The 19,915-nt window shown below is 38.4% G+C and overlaps 1 protein-coding gene across 1 annotated transcript in view; it reads right to left on the bottom strand.

The window, feature by feature from the left end:
• plch2 (phospholipase C eta 2) overlaps positions 1–19,915 on the bottom strand; it is a 207,014-nt gene that overhangs the window by 56,398 nt on the left and 130,701 nt on the right. Inside the window, exons 2-4 of the mRNA XM_015394604.1 lie at positions 4,813–4,959; positions 3,725–3,968; positions 3,488–3,617 (exon numbers count right to left, since the gene is read on the bottom strand). Of these exons, the coding sequence (XP_015250090.1) occupies positions 3,488–3,617; positions 3,725–3,968; positions 4,813–4,959 (521 nt within the window). The remainder of the gene's footprint in view (positions 1–3,487; positions 3,618–3,724; positions 3,969–4,812; positions 4,960–19,915) is intronic.

Here is a 19,915-nt window from a genome sequence, read left to right as displayed (position 1 = left end):
CACACACACACACACACACACACACCTTTCTTTCTTCTTTAGTTCACACTATGATAAAGCCAATCTTAAGATGAGGAAAGACTCCAACTAGGTTAAGCCAAGAAAATAGCCCAAGGAATACAAACATCCAGATCTTCACTAATGATAATGGACATGGTCACATGCACACGAAGGGCCATATTGGCACCCGGTGTGTGCCCTGCATTACGGCTCAGGCCATCTGTGTCCCAGGAGCACCATATGGGAAAGCATGTTCTGGATGCTGGTCTTAGGTTTAGCAAACTGGCTGACTGCTCTGTGGGATAAAGGCTATAACAACATGTTTAACAGGTCAACATGCTAATCCTCATGCTGTTTCTCAGCCAACATCTGCAGTGGTCAGTGTCTTTGCTAAGCATTCCCAATCTGCCTAGAAGAAAGTAATTATAGCGGTTTTATCTGACCTAATAAGCTTAACATTTAGAGTCAGGCACTACGGCCAACCCCTACTACAGCTTTACATAGCTGTATCCTTTAAGATTAATAAGATAATCAATCAAATGGTCTCTGGCACTGGTTAAACGCATCGGTTTATTTGCATTATGGCAGGGGAAGGAAGAAAGAAAAATAATTGCACACAGCAAATTTGAATTCAAACAGAGCCAAAAAAATATGTAAAAGTTCAAAAGTAATAAGGAAAGCATCTTGAAACATCCTAGAAACTATTTTTCAATCCATCTGTCTCTCTAGCGCTTTCCAAAAAAAAAACCCCTGCATTTTATAGCATCCCATTGTTTAAAATTTTCATGATGAATAACTATATACAATAGGTCAGAAGATGTGATTGTTTCAGATAAGTAGAGCATGAAAACTAAATATTGCTTCTCCATCTTTTGGTCTACAGTAGGTATGTAGAGTGGACTTAAGCCAGATGACCCGAGAGGTCTGCAGTTCACTTACTGACAAGTCTGCAATGAAGGCTCAGACTGGTAATCTGTGATACCGGATAGTTGCCCGGTCCTAATTTCAGCGTGTAACACTTTCTCTACTGCCGAAGCACCTACCTGTGACAGTAAAGAACTATATAGCCCTTTCTTGTTATGTACATCCTTGTGACGGTTGGCATATGGCATAATTTTCTCTTTCTTCAAATAGTAAAATTGTATTTCTTCAAACTGTAAAATCCTTGCAACAAACTAAATAATAAAAAAACGAAAATGCGTTCTTTATAAGTCCCCGGTGTAGATGGAAAAATGCCAGGGCCGAAAATCGATCCCAGTCCTAGCCCGCTGCAATGTCATTTTTTTCTTGGCGTTGCTGGTCTTAAAGAGTCCTATCCCCTGTTTTGACTCATAGGAAATGTTATTTCAGCTCCATAACTAGTATTTACCTCCACATTAACTTAAATCTGATTTTTTTTTTTTTTATTTCATCACTGCTATTCTCTGGAGAAGTTTGTCACCGTCATCTGTTAAAAGGTCGGCATCCTGACCTGATAGCTGGATAATCTTTGAGTGTCACTAATTTTTAGTAGTTTACTCCATCTTGTGAAAAGTTTTTGACTACAATGCAAGATGATACAAGTTAGAGAAAAACCAAATAGGAAACTAGTGGAGAAAAGTGTCCAAGCAAGCCCACAAGAGAAAGTAGACTCAAAAAAACAATAATAATAATAATCAGCCATTTTCTGTTTGCTTATTAGCTGTAAGCAGGACATTATCATAATTACAATATATAAAGGCTAAAAAAAAAAAAAAAATTTTTGAAATTAATCTACACTGCCTTGCAAAAATATTCAACCCCCTTGGCTTTTTGCACATCTTATTTTATTAGATTCTAATCTGTAATTTCAATGTCTTCTAAGTCCAGAGAATTGAGTGAAGCAATAACAAAAAAGTATATCAGTTGAAAAAAAGTAAACATTTTTGACTTAGCAAATAGGTATAGGGGGAAACGTGACCCTGATTCATATAGTAGCTACTGGAAGCAGGTGTGTTATTTCTTCCAAACAAAATGTACAACTCCTTCCATTTAGATTAGAAATGTTCTCTGCTCCTCCTACTATTTCTTCCATATTTGCCTTATCCGACTCCATGATCACCAGAGGTGGGTGTTAACTAGTTATTTTTACTTCAGTAACTATATATTTCTTGTCATTTTTTTCGGTACTAGGTCACAGAAGAAGCGGTTTCAGCAGATACTCTAAGACCTTCCTCCCCCCTAGACACCACCTCCAGCTCTGGTGGGGAAAGCCAGAGGCATTCCCAGAGCAGTCAGGATAATAAACACAAGAAAAACCTGGTTGCAACATATTTACCCAAATAATTATTTTAAGATAAACCATTACTTTCTGGCTCACTAGAATGTTTCAGATTTTGATAAACTTTCCATAAAGGAAGAAAGCTAAAAACACAAATAAATGTATTTTGATCATTTACTGAACTGAATTCATAAACTTTGTTTGATTCCCTACCCAAAGTCCACAATAGCTCTGCTTTAAATGTAGGCGTACCGCCAAACATTATCTAGAGATTTGGTGCTACTGGCTCTGTTGTTGATGTCGGGAATGGCTGTGGAGGCCTTGCAGAGACAAAGGTGGAACAGAACTGAGAAATATCTGCTGCTTCTCTGTAACTTGATTTTGACAGTTTGTTTTTCATGCTTCAAATATGTGACTCAAATGCCTCGATTCCCATCGTACCAAGCTGGAATGACTACGTGCCTCATATGCTTTCCCTGGTTATGGTTTTAGTCATGCTGAAAACTCATGGATGGATAAACATTTTTTTTCTAATTTAATCTTCTAGATGTTGTCCAGATAAATAGTTAATGGCGCATCACCCCCAAGGTCCGGCTGTTTTTATTGGTTATGTTATCGGGATGGAATCAATTATGCTTACAGCGAGCCAATTGGTAAATGTAAAAAATGTATTGTCAAGTATTTTAATGTTTGGCTGCTCAGTAGGCCAGTAGGTAACACTGCTGCCTTGAAGCACGAAGGTTCCATGTTTGATTCCCGGCCCGGGGTCTTTCTGCATGGAGTTTGCATGTCCTCCCTGAGGATGCTTGGGTTCTCTCCGGATACTCCAGCTTCCTCCCACAGTCCAAAAACATGACTGTTGGGTTAGCTGGCTTCTCTAAATTCTCCTTAGGTGTGAGTGTGTGTGTGAATGGTTGTTTTTCCTGTTCGTCTCTATGTTGCCCTGCGATGGACTGGCGACCTGTCCAGGGTGGACCCTTCCCTGGAGAAAGGCACCAGCACCCCTCCCGACCCCGCTTGGGATGGAAAATGGATGGATGGATATTTTAGAGTTTGATATGGATTACAAAAATAAAATCCTATATATGACGTAACAATTGTAAGACCTATGAAAGACATTTTAATAACAATTAAGCCCTTAGTTTTATATTGAAGAATTCAATGCCTTTGGAGGCTTTTTAGGGACTATCCAGAAACTTAATCAGTTTCTGGATAGTCCTTCTGGATTTAAGACTGTTGTATTCGTACCTTGAACATCTGTTTAACTTTCTGTCGTGGCAGGTTGACGTTGAGTTTATGCAGGAGCTGAAGGACCTCATTGATGCTTAAACTCCCATCTCCGTTCTTGTCAGCCTCGGTGAATGTCTGTTTTAGCCATGTTAGGACACGTGAGTTAAGGAAAGAGGAGATTAAAATAAAACGTGTTTCTTTACAGAACAACAGAGGGAAACTTAAAACTCCATCTGATAACACTTTGAAGGATATTGGTCACGGGTGCGTTGTCTTTTTGCCAAGCTGTCCTCATCACTGATACCAGCCATCAAGTACTTGAGCCCAGTAATCCAGGTCCGTGCCTCCTCTCCTGTACTAGACACCAGGTCCAATGACTCCATGTGTTCTCCATAATATAGGCTGAAGCAGCAATTTGGGTCAAAGCTGCCATCTGCGTACCGCTGGAATATCTCAGATTGCTTCCCCTCGCAGACCTCACGAATGGAGTCGATGGAGACTGGAAAAACAAGAAGATGGTTCAATTAAAAAAAGTTTGAGTAGTTTGAGTATTACTTCCACTTTATCAAAAAGACAAACTATACTTTTGATTAAAAAGAACATAAATTTGCTGCCATGGAGTTTTCAGATCTTTCCAACATCTGAGCAGATGTTTTCACCTAATGCCCTGATCTCAACACCATGTAGCCGTTGCTAGTCTAAGTTAAGGCGCAACAACAGTATGGGCTTCCTTGGAGTCCCTGTAGCTTTGGCATAAAACAACATGCACATAAACTCACTTGTTCAAACTTAAAGAATGATACCTGGAAACATCAGTTGTAGTGATAGAGATGAAAGGACAACCAAAGCTATACATCAGCATTTTTTAAATAGCACCAAAATTCATAGCGCGCTCTGCACTGACCTCCCAAGCCAGATGTTACCATCTCTGGGATAATGAGCTCCAGCTGTCTAAGGCATCCAATCAGCTGACGGTGCTGAAGGACTCTTTACAAAACCAAACATGCCAGCTGTCAGTTGCTATGGTGCATTCAAGGACAACTGGTTCCCCAGACTGTCCATGGATCACCAGATCATTTGAGGTTTGTCACAACATCTTTGACAACTAAGTTGCTTTAATCAAGATGCAAAATGAATTTATTCCTTACCAAAAACTAACTAAATCTCTGATGAAGTCTATACCGGAAAATAGCATTTGGGAAATGCAGCTGGGATAGCTTGACCTTGTAAAACGTTTGCTAATTTACAACCATCTTTAAAAACAAATCATAACTGAATCGAACTATTCAGGGCTTATAGTGTGGAAACAACTAATTAAACTATTTTTCACTCACAACACTTACTCTTTGCCTTCTCATTCTTGCGTGACGGCCTCCAGCGGATGCAGGACTTGTGTTCGTCCAGGTAAAAGAACCGGACCAGTCCCTTGGAGCCCCCGCGGAGCTTTACCATCTGGGTCCCAATCTGCATGGAGCTCATGCATTTCTCCACTGCAAGACAAAGCACATGGCAGATGGATTAAAAAACAAGGTTGGAAACTTGTCAAAGGGAAACTGTTGGACTGTATGGCAGAAATAAGGAAGCATTATGTTTGTGTGGGTTTATTTCCATTAAATCCCATATGATTTCTAATACAACATTCAGTTATTTTCCACTATCACGAACACAACGTTGTGTAGTTAAGAACCTGGATTACTTGTCAACGCTTGCAATGTGAAACTGAGGCATAAAAAATACAAATAAAGACAGTAAATGGTGAGAATATTTTTGCACAAAAACTCCACACAGAAGACACGGATAAAAGGACAACTTGAACATTGGCGAATCAAGCATCTGCGGCAATAAAATGACAATGTTGAAAATACAGACTGGACTAAATGTCTGTCAGTAAGTCTGAAGTCGTGTGCATGATAATTTAGCCACAGCAAGGCTCTACATGCCCTGGGGCTGCGCATTCCTACACGGTGAGCAAATTATCAAGTGTCTGTCACATCCCATCAGACAGTTCCCTTGCAGCGTTCATGAAAGTAGGCCACCTCTAGGATCAGACATGAGGGGGCCAACTGGAAAACATACAGAAAGTAGAACCAACTATAATGAAAAAGGGTTTTGAGTTTGGTTGCAAGAGGTAGCTATGGGCTAGCTATTCAGCCCATATTCTATGGGGTAGCTATTCTCCTTAAGTTGTTAAACTTCATAAATTGACTGTTCTTAACTCCAAGCTTTACCAAGAGAATGGTTGGCACCTCTTGTATGAAAGGACCGGTTTAAATATGAGTTATGAAAGGTGCACAGAGGCTGCTGGGCCTATTCTACTGCTGCTGCTGTGACTCATTGTTCGAGATGAAAAACTTTATACCTGACCTGAAGCAGTCTGAACCAAAATTACCAAAATATCTTTTTTTTCCGGCCAAAAAAAAAAAATGTTTTTTTTTTTTCTGTGGATTAAAGAGGGGACTGCTAACCTGGTGGGTCAGGTTAGCATTGCTCACGATATAAGGACATATCAGAACCAGGAGCTGTGGAGCCAACATGTTAACATAATCTCATGAAAATAATCACTAATTCTCCATTTGATTGATGTTTAATTCAACTAAAAGAAAAATGTCACACCAGAAGACAACATGTAAAAACAGGAAACCTTCAGAGCTGATAGATCCTCCTGTGCCAGATTTTATAAATGCATAACACATGAATGACTCTGCCAGCAGCACAGCATGGCTCTGGCTGAGCATTGATTTGGCCTTGTTGTGGGCCTCTTGCACATGGTTCGGCCCCAGGGTGTTGTTAATGTAGTCCAGCCCCATTCTCCTGACCTCTGCTATTGGATTCCTGTAAAGGAGCATATTAATAGACTCCCAGAGTTAACCAAACAACAAACAACAGCAGGGTTCAAGTCATTTAGCCGTGGATCCCAGAGGTCCACATGGATCTACTAGTGTTCTGAAGTGGTAGAGCTATTCTGCTGTAGCATCGGTAGACAGTGGAGCATAATCACATGACAGCAATGTTTCAGATGAAGGAAAAATAACTGATCATGATCTAGAGCAGGGGTCTTCAATGTTTTCCAGGCCAAGGACCACCAAACTGATGTAGGGATGGATCTGGGACCCCCTAATTATTCTATTGTGTTCTATCAAACTTGTCCTATAGTCACTCTATTACAGATTAACTCATTTAGCGAAAGTAATTTTGTTCTGGGATTATTAAAGTTTTTCTGATTCAGATTCCTTGTTGATGGGACTGGTGTTGTGAATAAAATGGTGCCCAGCTTGAAAGAGCTCCTGTGTGTGGCAGAATGTGTGCATTGATGACTGAAAGACATCTCCTGCCTCGGTTTATCTCTTTACAACAGTCTGTTTTGAATTCATGTTAATGTTTATTTAACCCTTTAAAGCCCGATCCAAGAATAAACCAAAACAGAAAATTACTTTTTTGGGGTTTGAATTCCTTATTTGCCCTTTTAACAAAATATGTAAAAAGAAAAAACAGAAATACATTTTTGATATTANTCAGATGCAAAACATTTCAGAAACCGTATGTATCAGATATGATACATTTGGCATTATAGGGTTAAAGGAATTTCAATTAGTAGAAAAAATTGCAGGGGGTATATAAATAAAATAAGTCTAATCAACCAAAACTTTTGCGACCCCTATGCAGTACCCCTGTGGACCCCCTAGGGGTCGCGGACCCCTTGTTCAAGACCTCCGATCTAGAGAGTTTGTCTGACTGCAGGGATGGATTGTGTGTTTTCAGCATGACCTCTGGAACGGAGGAGCAGCTGCTCCAAAGCCTCATTGTTCCGATGCAGTTGACTACAGTTACATCGTCCTCAGCATTGCTCATGAACGTGTCTGACCAGTCAGTAATCAGTGTTGGGCAGTCATATGAAGGCTGTACAATATTTCTAACTTTCTGCAAAAGATTTGTATTTTATTTTAATGCATTCACCGCTTGTAATAAATTAGTCCTCCACTCAGCTGAGTCATTCAGTCTGAATTCACCATCAACATCAATACAGTTTCAGTTTGAGGAAACAAACAAAAAAAACATGGGATATACTGTATAAGCAACCAAACCATAATGACTTTACAGTGTGTGCTCATGCTGGATAAATGTGAAAAGAGCCGATATTGATCTCAAAGAAAGAGTGAATATCTGGGAACAGCTGCTCAATACAGAGAGTGAAAGAGAGCCAAGGATTGGGACTTGTTCAGCCAGAGAGAAGGCAGCAGTCCATGAAATAAGCTTCAGCTGCACAGAGATCATCTGGACTTTGCAGGACACAATCAGATTACTCTACAGATCCAGAGAGAAAAACTTCCTTTACAGCTACACCCATTCAAAGAACATAAAATAGGAAATGTATAAAATTAAAATACAGTTAACTAAATCCAACTATAAGAAGAGATGTCTAAAGTTCTGAAAAATGACTAAGTAAACAACAACATCCACCAACAGGGAAGGAGTTTACATGCCAACTTCACAAAAACAAATTATTTCATGATGAACTATGGTCTTATTTAAATTGGTGGGGAGTAAAAATGGCTCAGATTTGTAAGTCAAGAAGTAAAAGTCCTATTTTTTATATCTCTAACAAAATAAAATGAAAATTCTCAGTTAAGAATACTCAGTAAACTACAGATCTAAAAAAAAAGGGGGAAAAAACTGCAAAGTGAGTTACTAAACAACTACAATAAACGGGTAACAAAAGGTTTAATAAAATGTTCAAATAATTAAAAATGTTTTAAAAAGTAACAGTGTAGGAGAAGAAATGTAGATGTAGACCTCTCAAATGTAAATATGTCAGTCTGTAGACTGCTTAACTACATAAATAACATTGGAGCAGCAAGTTATGACCCAGACTGTGGTTTGGACTGAGTCCAGTGGCAGCAGATGAGAATGACTTCCTGTAGCACTTAGTGTTACATCCACTAAATATGCTCCTGTGTCTGTGCAGCGGGACTTTGAAAGCATCGTCTGCTTTGATGCCACAGGCAATCAGTCGCTCCAGCTTCACTCCCATCACATCGCAGCCTTTTGAGCCTACTAAACTTTGAATTTCAGAGTTTCATACCTTCTCCTGACATGGATATAGACGCCCATCCCTCATTTTCTTGAAGCAGATGAAGGATTCTTGTTTTCAAGCATTGCAAACTCTCACCAGCTCCAAAAGATAACACTGAAACTCTTTCATGGATTAAGTTTGGGAAAAAAAAAAAAGATGCTTCTCCTACTGAACTTTGCTGGACAGTTTCAGGTATTGAAAAATAAAGCTTCTACTGAATTAAATGTGTAAATATACAAGCTAAAACTCCTAAAGCTGATTTAGTATCTTAACTTTAAATTTCTTTCTAAAATAGAAAATATTAGGTATGCATTTCTATAAAACTAGGCAAATATTTATGGCCAACCCCTTATATTTGATAATATTAATGAAATGTCTCTACCTTTGTGTAATATGGAGAAAATCCTTAACTAGGCATATGCAAAGATATTTTTAGGTCAGATGTTGAACCTAAAAACAAATAAAAAAGCACAGAGTGCAGACCTCTGCTAAGTACCTGATTTTCCCTGACATAATGAGACTTCACCCTTTAGTGAAAACCTGTATTCATAGAATCTTTCAAAAAAGAAAATACTGCAACTGGATTATGATGTGTATCATCCCCAAAATGTTATGGATTTTTCCTTGAACTGATTTGCTCCTTTGGTAAACATTTTATTACAATCCTTTCATAACTTTTTAGTTGTCCTGTACACAGACAGTCACACACACACAAACTCTCCTAAAATCATAACCTCCTTGTTGGAGGTTAAAAAGGAAAAAAAAAAAACATTAATTGTCCAATTGAATCATAAGATAAACAAAAAACAGTTAAAAAAAACGGTGTGCTTCTGCTTTCCTCTTCTGAGCATTTTGCTGCAAAATTAACAAAATCAGTATTATAGCACAAATCAAGATTTACTGAATCCCCATCAAAAAGACTGGATCCATACACTGAAACATTAAGAATGGGATAATTAAGTAGCTCAACAGAAAGCTGCAGCTGGAAGTTCATGTTATGAAGGAGAAAGATAATAAACATTTTCCTTATTTATCAATTGTTTATATTCTGCTCTATAGAGAATTATATTAAAGTCTTCTATATTAGTTTTTAAACTTAATTAACTACCAGAAAGCTAACTTTTTGCCTGAAGGTTGAGCAGAGCAGGAAACTATAGTTATAAAGCCTTTTTCTGTTGAATACTTGACTGTGAGAGCTAATTTTCCCCCCCTCTGGGATTTCATATCAAAAATAATTAAATGAAACAAACCTGGTGAACTGCTATAATCTGTAAAGCACTGAAACTGTCTTTAGATCCTGTCTGCTTGTCCGCCGATCAGTCATTGAGCCTCTATACCCTCCCAGCCCCCTCTTCAGTAAACGACCAGAGGCTGTGAAATCATGGATTTATGAGTAAAAAAATGTGTCAGCTATCCAAAATGCCTTGAAAACCATTTTAAAGGCAGACATGTTTAGCAGGCCTCAATGTCCCTACCCTCCTGTATTTGTTTGATGTCCCCTCAGATTACACTGCATCCACTTTACTCCATTGCGGTGAAAAACCAAGTGGTGCTCAGAGAAGCAAATCGCTTGATAAAAGCCGGTATATGTAAAAGTCAAACCAAAATAACTCCTATAGGAGTTAAATCTCTATATATTTCACACTATCTATGCGATATTCCACACTGGGTGAGTACATCGAGTTATGAGAAACTATATTTGTTACTCATTACAATGTTTTTAATGTTAAAGTATGTTTTTACTTAGTTTATCTATATATCCCATTCATCAATGCATTACTTATACACATACAATATAATCTTTAATATAATGAGACCTTAGAGAACAGCTAGTCTTTCTTTATTTAATTAAATTAATAAAGGTATGAACCTCACAGAAATTCAAAAATTATCCTGTTGAGTGCAGATCCTGAAGTACAGTACTCATTAATATAATAGATGACCTGTAGCTTTATCACGTTCACATGCGCTACACTGCAGCCAAAGCTGCTCTAAAGGAGACTGACACAAGATGGCTGCCATCCAATCGGTGACACGCAGCCCTCTGACCACCATCACCAGACAAAGCAGGTAACCTCTGAGACAAATGCAGAAGCAGGCTGGAACGAGCAACTGACTCGTTACAAGACAAACTGTCTCACACCTAGTAACTACAGTTATGTGGTCTTAATGCAAACTTTTAGTACCTGTATAAAAGCAACACAAGTTCCTTTTGTTTTCTCCAGGTTAAGCAGAACTGCAGATGTTACTTTGCCACAAAACATGTTGGCAGGTATGGCCATACCAAGAACCACGATTTCTTTATAAGGACTGTAAGCTAAATCCAGGAGATCTTGAGAAGATATTCAAAGAAAAGGATTATTTGGTAAAAATGCTTCTTGTGAAAATCGCGATCACATGAGCCTCTGCGTTAGATTAGCATAGAGCTACTGAGATGTGAACCAGCTGCTTATCAGCAGCAACTGAATGCATTGCTTCTTTCTTCTCCAAAGGTTTTATTCACTGGAAAACAGGATGGATTTACAGGTTTGGACATCTGAAGGTAAACCTTTTTTTTATGTAAAGTTCGAAAATCTCCACAGAATGCATCTAAATCCAGTGGAACATACTAGCCTTCCTAACCAAGCGCTGTGGCTCTGCTGATCTGGTCCTGATGCAAAGATGAATGTCTTAGTTTTGGAGAATATCACCGCACATCGGACAGTGGATTATTTTGGTTACTATAGAAAAACTATGAAATTAAAGTTGTATATATTGCTCACCAATAAGTCATGATGACTTATCAAGCAATTCTGAAGCAGATCATAGTGTTTGTGATAAAAGACATAAGGCAGGTGCTGAAGGTAAACAACCTTCGGTGGAACTGACAGTGAACATTACAGGTGAGGTTTGGTGTTATGCTCGCTGTGAACACAAAGGGAGTCTGGATTCATAAGGCCTGAAGACTGACAGCTTCCTTTCTGGTTGCTGAGAGCCTCAACTTATGAGAACATTGTGCCCACAAACTACACCGGGTTTTATTGTCGGCTGTATTGAGGAAATTGTAGTAACAAGTTCACTTTTTGAAAAAGAAATGCGGCAAAAAAGAAGAACAGTGGCTGTAATAAAAGGATGAACCGATAATCTCAGATTAAAGGTGACAGATGTCAGGTCAACACCGTTTTTCTCTAATATAGCACAAACGAACACCTTGTGCAGCCAGAGAAACGAAAACAATGTGAAAAAAGTCTGCAGTGGATGGGACCTGGGCTTGTTGCCATGGTTACAACATCATCTTTACACAGGGATCAGATGCGGATGGTAAAATGAACAAAAACAAGGTAAGATTTAATCTTCTTGACAGCAAAATAGGCATACCATGTTAGTTCAACAAATTACTGGCCTTTTTTATAATTATGTTAAGATTTGTTTTTTTTATGTTAGAGCCTAATAAAGAAATACAGACACATAATATGTTAATAAATTGGACCAAAACTAAAAACACAGTCCAAACAAACCAATTTGCAGATTCCTAAACATCCGTACAAAGTCTGTAATGCGTGTCGGAGGGTTAGAACCCAGGCCCATACAGCAGCTAAAATATCCAGGTCACAAAATTACCAGAAACTTCCATCCCAGTAACTCAATCTAGTTGATTTAAGACTTTCCAATGAAATTACAGTGCCCTGTTGGCTCATTGCCTTTAATTTCTATGTTTTACATTTTGTTTTTTTATCCATTTATTGAAAAAGTTCATCGATTTCAGAATTTACTGTAAAACCACAGGAAAGAAAGGTGAGATATTCTGAATTAGGGCTGAGACAATTAATTGGATTAATCAATTATTGAAATAATCGTCAACTAAATTAGGAATCCATTAATCGTTACCTGGAGTACAGACTGAAGGATGCCTTTAGCTGAGAGAGCAACCCACTTAGAGCAGTAACTATACCAAAATTGTAAAAAAAATATATACAAATATTTTACATTTAGGATAAAAGAAATGTTTTATCTTAAATGCAAAATGTCAATCTGCTCTATCCAGAACTGCAGAATTGAAAAAGTTGTAGTTTTACCTGATTTATATTTCTATATATATATATATATGTGTGTGATAATTAAAATATTAATCAAATTGCAAAATATTCGTTAGTTGCAGCCCTATTCTGCATGCACGTATTAAGCAAACCAGGAAGAAGTGGAAGTCAGCAGTATTAGAGCGGCGGTGTGAAAAGAAAAAAAAAAGTCCAAGATCATAAGTAAAGAAAAACACACAATTGATCAGATGCAAAAAGAAATAATTAGCCCTGTATGCAAAATCAACGGTGTTCAATGAAGCAGGAACTAAAGCATTAATAGATGGAGCAGTGCACCGTCAGCAGGTAACTGCAAATTAAAATGCTTACATCTGCTGATCAGGTCTGATGCAAACATTGTTTTCAGTCTCAAAAAGAATGAATATTATGAGGAAGCATTCTTTTAGTATGCTCCTCTATTTTAACATGAATATGAGCTATTTAAGTTTTCGTTGTAGGCCTAATATGTCTCCTATAAATAAAGTAATCTTAAAGAAGATGAGATGAAGGTTCAGAATGGCTCTGTCCACTGACTATGATGACAGAAAGCTAAGAAACTAAATTTTAGTCCCTGAAAGCAGTCGTTTGTTACCAACTGAGAGTTCTGGCTATTAGTATTTTGAGAACTTTTCATGAGAACTGACCTGCAATTTAAAGCAATAAACATTTAACATGGATTTTAATCATGCCCAGGACTGTTGTATTTCATCAGTATGTATCCATTGCAGGCACTGATGCCACACAACGAGTTCCTGGATCACAAAGGGAAGTTAGATTGGATATTATTGGAGAAATAATTTATATGCAGTAAAAGTGTGTAAATGCTGGAGTATAAGAAAACCCATCGTTTTAAATGTAGGATTGCAAATGATAGTTTGTTTAATCCCCCCCATTTCCAGCTAGATCATATAAATACCAAGCAACACCGATTCAGCATTTCTAATGTCATCTCATCTTCCCATGGAAAGTTTCTAGAAACTGCCTGCATGTCTTCCAGCCCTTTAAGACCTACTTGCTAAAGAGGTTAAGTCAGACGCAGACAGCAGGTGTTGGCACAAAAACCCACGAGATAACTAAATGTCTCTTCATTGAGACACCACTTGGCTGACCTACTGCAACTGGGAAAATGTGTGCCAGAGAGGTGGAATAAGCTGCTTGCCTCCACTGTCAGGACACCAGGTTAAGCTGATGGGGGGGGGGATGGTGGGGGCCGTCATCTTGGTCCATATGTCACACTTAAGTATATAAAAAAACAAACCAACAGCTGATTCTGTGGAATGGATGGCCATATTGTAGGCGAACAGAAAGAGAAACCACTGTAAGGTGTGGGCAAACATTCTCACACCGACACATTAATTAACACAAAAGCTATTGAGGAGATATTCAAAAGAAAAAGATTATTTGGTCAAGATGCTTCTTGTGAAAATCCCGATCACATGAGCCTCTGGGTTAGATTAGCATAGAGCTACTGAGATGTGATATTATCTGCGGTGTGTATTAGGGGTGAGTATTGGCATATGTCGACACGACACGTTTCACGACACGGTCACAAAGGAATTTTCAGTATCTCTATATATTGTGATATTTTACCCAGTAATCAAAAAGCAAAGAGGCTCCACAGCGATATATAGCAGAATGGCAGTGCAGAGGTACTGTAGCCCATTTCCCCTCATTATTTTAGGTAAAAAAGTTTTTTTTGATAATCGATATAAGGAACTGAAAGATCGATATTATATTGGGCAGCTAAAAATCACGATATATAACCAAAGCGATATTTTTTCACACCCCTAGTGTGTATAACACCATGTGCTACTCAATGCTGGCACTGTGGAACAGACTGTGGTAAATTACCAGTTGGCCCTTTTTAAATCAAAATGCAGTTCAAATTTGAAGTAATCCCATGTGTCATTTCACCAAACCAGACAAACAAAAATAGAAAAAACTGATCATCAATACCAGTGATAAAGCTTCTGGAATCAGCAGCTCAAAACAGAAGAGGTTTTTCTTAAATATGTAGAACAGTAAAATATAAACCTTATAATCTATATTACCAGAAACACAATTACAAATAGATATGGTAAGTCTAATATGTGATTGCTGTTGACTTTAAGATTTTGTGCATTAAAACTCTACTTTCCAATTAACATTTGTGCCACAAAGAATTACTTCTTTTAGGGCTGAAAAAAATTATTCGGATTAATCATTTATTTAAATAATCATCAACTAATTTACTAATCCATTAATCAGACTATAGACTGTGAAACATGCGTTTAGCTGAAAGAGCAACCCACTTAGAGCAGTAATTATACCAAGATTTAAAAAAATATATAGGGTAAACATTTTCCATTTAAGATTTTTTTTAAATAAAAAAAATGTCAATCTGCTCTATCCAGAACTCGTCAAGTGGAAGAGTTTGACCTGCTTTATTTCGTAAAAAAATCTTCTTTAAAGATTTTTTGGCTATACAATTATTATTCCAAAAAAAATTACCCAAAGATTAATCGATTTGCAAAATAACCATTAGCTGCACCGCTAATTCTTTTGTCTTTCATGCCCAAAAGCTAAAAATATCAGTTAGGCTCCAACTAAATTCTTTTTTTTTTCACCCTGACCAATTCCATTTTTTTTTTCCCCATTTCTATCCATATTTAGGAACCCCAAATTATGCAATACATTGTTTTCTAGCAAATAATGGTCAAACATATGTTACTCAACTGTCCAAAATTAATCAAAGTGCTTTGGTCCAACAGAACATCAACATAATCTAAATGTAGGAACAGAAACCACTACCGAATGTGAAAAGGTGACACTCATCCACACTCAAAAACAGCTTCATTTAGTCTCAAGCTATTACAGATTTTCTAAATTGGTAATTTGTGAAAGTCAAGTTAATGAGTTTTTGCGAGAACTGAAATTATAGGGCGACATATCGTTGGCTACGTTCACATCGCAGCCTGAAGTGACCAAATCCAAGTTTTTTACCCATATGCGACCTGGATCTGATCTTTTCATGCAGTCTGAACAACACGGATCCGATTTTTTCCAATCCGACCCAAGCCACTTGGCAATGTGGTCCTGGATCTGATCTTTTCAAATGCGACCTGTGTCTGAACGGCCAGGTCGCATTCCTCCGACCTGAACGCCATTAGTAACCAACATAGGTGACTATTCTGCTTCTTGCTACACAGAAGCAGAAAGAAAAACAACAACCATGGCGGACGATGATGCGGAGAGCAGGATTTTTTTTTAACCATCTTGAAAAGATTGAGGTTTTAAGGTTTGGAAAGATTGCTAGATGTGCTCCAGCACTGCAATCATGTTTACTTCCATAAACAGGAAGCACGCTTGTGACGTCATTGCGTCCTCTACTGCGCATGCGGGATACTTAAGCCGTATGAATGCAGTTCACACAGGAGATCACATACAAGGCGCATATATTTTGGAATGTGAAAACACAAAAAAATCAGATTTCACAAAAAAAAAAAAAAGCGGAATTGAGGCCTGCAGTGTGAAAGTAGCCTTTGTCTTTCTGTGTCAGATATCATATCATCAATTTTATTTTATCTGCACTCACCTGAACAACAACATACAGACTGGGAAACATGACATTTTAGACAAACAAAAAATTTAAATGTCTGGAGTAGGCAGTGATGGGAACTGAAAAAACTTTTTGTTGGGATTAAAAGAGATGCATTCAGACTAATTATTGCCCATATTGAATTAAAACAGTCCCTACTCAGACTGCAAGGGGAAGCTTACCCATGTAGCCAAGACGCCACTTGGAAAAAGCCACAATGCTGGTTCCGATCCAAAAGAACTCCTCCAACACCCGGCCAACAGGGGCCAGTTCCTGCTTTTCACAAGGAGTTCTGTCTTTTGGCTTTCCCTCCTCCAGAGAGAAAGCCCCTTTAGCAGGAGGTCTGGGCTTGTCCCCAGTAGCTGCTGGTGCAGAACGCATCAGGGCTGAAGAAACCGGTCCAAAAGGACTAAAGCTGGTTCTCTTTGCTGTGCTCATTGTGGATCAACAGAACCGCCAGAACTGGCTGCAAGGGAAAATATTTCCGTTGCAGAAAAATGATTACTTTCAATAAAAAGGGTGTCTGACTTTAAAGAGTTTTAGTCCATCTTTTGGATTCCAAACGGCATCAAAAGTTGGTCAATAAACCTCCTTCAGCTCAAGCAACCAATTTACAGAATGACCATCCTCATTCCCTTCCTTCTGAAAAAGAAAAACGATTCAGCCATTCATCTGTAAAGTAACAATTTGTCCTCATAACATACACAGTTTGGTACGAGTTGTCAGCGCATCAGAAAAAAAAGAACTATGCAGACGAACACAAGAGCCCAATGTGCGCAGGTAACTGTGCAATGTGTCAACCAGACAAAGATCCTAAATCCCTGCAAGCACTAATCCTGTTCTGGGAGATTTACTCTGTGTTGAGTGAAACGCATTGACCCACTGAAAATGAGACGGGAGGTACAGGAGGAAGATTTAGACCCCTGATAACACAGCTTCTCCTTTAGTAAAACACCAGTTTAAAAAAAACAGACCCTAAAGTTTCAATCAAACGCTTGGTGATTTTTTTATTTTCCCATTTTTGGTTTTAAGGTTATGTTTCATTTTCATAGCAGCCACCTCAACATGTCCAAAATTCACCCACTTTCCAGCAGCAAACAGGGATCTTAGTCAAAGTTTAACTTAATGTTTCCCAGACCTACTTTTTTTGTTTTGATATTGATGTAAATGAACAGAAGCAATAAAAATTAAAAAAAAAAGTTAGATTTGAGAAAAAGACACAGATTTAAAACATTTTCCTACACTGCAATTTAAGGGCGAATGTAAAAAGAAGTGTCTTCAGTAAGAGGCTTCTCTAGATCCGGTGAAAGTTAGTACAGAAGATCCTTCCTGCACACAGCCATCAACACCTGTTTAAAGGAAAAGTCTGGTCAGCAAGGAATAATCAATGGATCATACATTTGCGGTGATTTAATGAATTTAGCTTTAATCAGTAAGAAAAATGAATGCATTGAGTCCAGGAGCGGCCATTTTTGCGCAAATCTAGTAGCCCCTCCCTCCTGCCATCTTCCGGCAGTGACGTCACGGTGCGGTAAGCCTAGCGCCATTCTCCCCGCTTTACAAGCTAAATCAATGGGAACTACTAGACACATCTGCAATCAACAACAATTATTGAAGATTTCCAGAGGACTTCACCATTGAAATTCACCAGAGCTATAGTGAAACTGACAATGCCCACGTGCATGGCAGCTGGATGCTGGAATACATCGGGTAAAAGTGAAAAAAAAAAGAGTTATTCCACCTTTCTGATTCCTGATCCTCCACGGACGGGTTGGTCGTTGGATCGCCAACTTGAAGAGGGAGGATTTGCCACTGAACTTCTGGCCAGAGAAAAAACTCGTAATATGTAGCCAACATTTGGAAGAAGAATCTTTTCAAGATGACTTGGATAATAGCGCGTTGTGACAAACACCAGATACAGCACTGGGACTTGATCAACAGCCGATACCGCACCGTGACGTCACAAACCAGTAGGTGGCAGTAGTGTTCTTTGACAAACATGGATGCCTCCAGTAAAGCACATTCACATGAAAATTACTCTTATTCAAAACACTTTTTAACTTAAGATTTTAAATTCTGAATATAACCAGACTTCTCCTTTTTAAATAATTAGTTACTGCAACATTTAATTTCCCTGTGGGATTAATAAAGTATTTATGAATTGAACAACCTATCTTGTAAATAAACCAGTCGCTCAAAGTAGTTCACACCTAATACTTCAATCAATCATACTGGTAGCTCTCTATTTCAAATATATAAAAATCCCAATCAGTATTTTTTATGAAATACTAGAACAAAGTGAAACAGAAAACTCAGTAAGTTGAGAGATAAATGACACCATTCTTCCATCACCACTTCCATTACCATTATTGGCCCTAAGTTCCTGGGGTCTCATAAAGCTTTGTTTATGTAGGAATAATCCAACTTTTCCTTATTTATCACATTATGTTTTATGACAAAAATATTTTTTGCTAAAATGCCATCAGAACGCTGATAATATTAAGTGTGTTTCAGCCCCCCTTCAGTGTCCACCATATTGGATCAGTCCATTTGCTACACATGTTCACAAAGGTCCAAACAGACAGCAGCAAACCATTTGAAAACAAACGGTGCAAAGAGCGGTGTTGCCAACTTAGTGCTTTTGTGGCTATATTTACAAGAAAAGAAAAAATAAGGGGGGACAAAAAAAATAAAAAATAGAACCAAAAATGTATATCTATTCTATTAAAATGTCGCTGTCTATATAATGGGTCAATTTTGTGTGGTTTTTTTTTTTTTCTCAATTTAGAGGGCCCCCTCCCTGTTTTTGCCTAGGGCCCCAAATTACCTAAATCCACCCCTGCCTGGAACTTTTTAATTAAGTAATGAAAATGATAATCAAGAAAAGAACAAAAACACGTGAATAAACGAAGAAAAAAACAATACTATAGGATAGATACTATCATTATTTAATCCATAGATCCCAGAGTGTCTGCACTTCTTCAGGACACCGTTCCCACTGAGCAGCTTTCAGTCCTGCAGCATCTAGAAACACTGATGTGCAGCTTTGCGCTTCAGCGGAGGGTCGCAGCTTTGGACTCACCGTGGCCCCGCGGCCGCCGCCTCCGGTCTCTCCACGCAGGGACACACCTCAGGCCGCAGGTGTGGAACAGGACGCTGGCTCTGCCGTGAACCCGCTTACACACCTTGGACCAGGTAGCATAGATCTGGACCCTGGAAGAACCGTCCTTCAGCTGCCAAATATCAGCCGATTCTAGGAAAGTCGCCAGTTCAGGCATTTCCCTGGTTTTCATCAAACCAATGAAGGGTTCTGGTTCTGGTTCTATTCTGGGTTTATTCAGGACGCTTAACTTTACGCGTTGTTTGCGTGTGAATCCAAAGCAAACGTCTGATGCAGGTGAAATCTCACACACCTGCACACATCAGTGCTGCCTTCCTGAACACCTTGGAAAAAATAGTTTCTTTGATTTCTATAGTTTTGTGATATATTTTTCATTCGTATCTTTGTTTATGTAACCGCCTATTCAATAATAAATAAATCTGTTGAAATTATTTATTCATAACTAAAAGTCTTTGATCTCTTTCTTTTGTTTACAATTCTAATACATGCGTGTGACGTCCACAGGGGGGCCACCATGTTTGAGGACACAGAGGCAAACCTGAGGGGTTCAAAGTTATTTATTTATTTTAACTCTCGTGAACTTTTTTTTTTTTTCGATTCAGGTATGGGAATGTTCTGATGA

This window comes from Cyprinodon variegatus, unplaced genomic scaffold (assembly GCF_000732505.1).
Source record: "Cyprinodon variegatus isolate N-32 unplaced genomic scaffold, C_variegatus-1.0 Scaffold698, whole genome shotgun sequence".
Taxonomy (NCBI): Eukaryota; Metazoa; Chordata; class Actinopteri; order Cyprinodontiformes; family Cyprinodontidae; genus Cyprinodon; species Cyprinodon variegatus.
The sequence above is the reverse complement of the archived record's forward strand: the minus strand, read 5'-3'. Positions and strand labels throughout refer to the sequence as shown.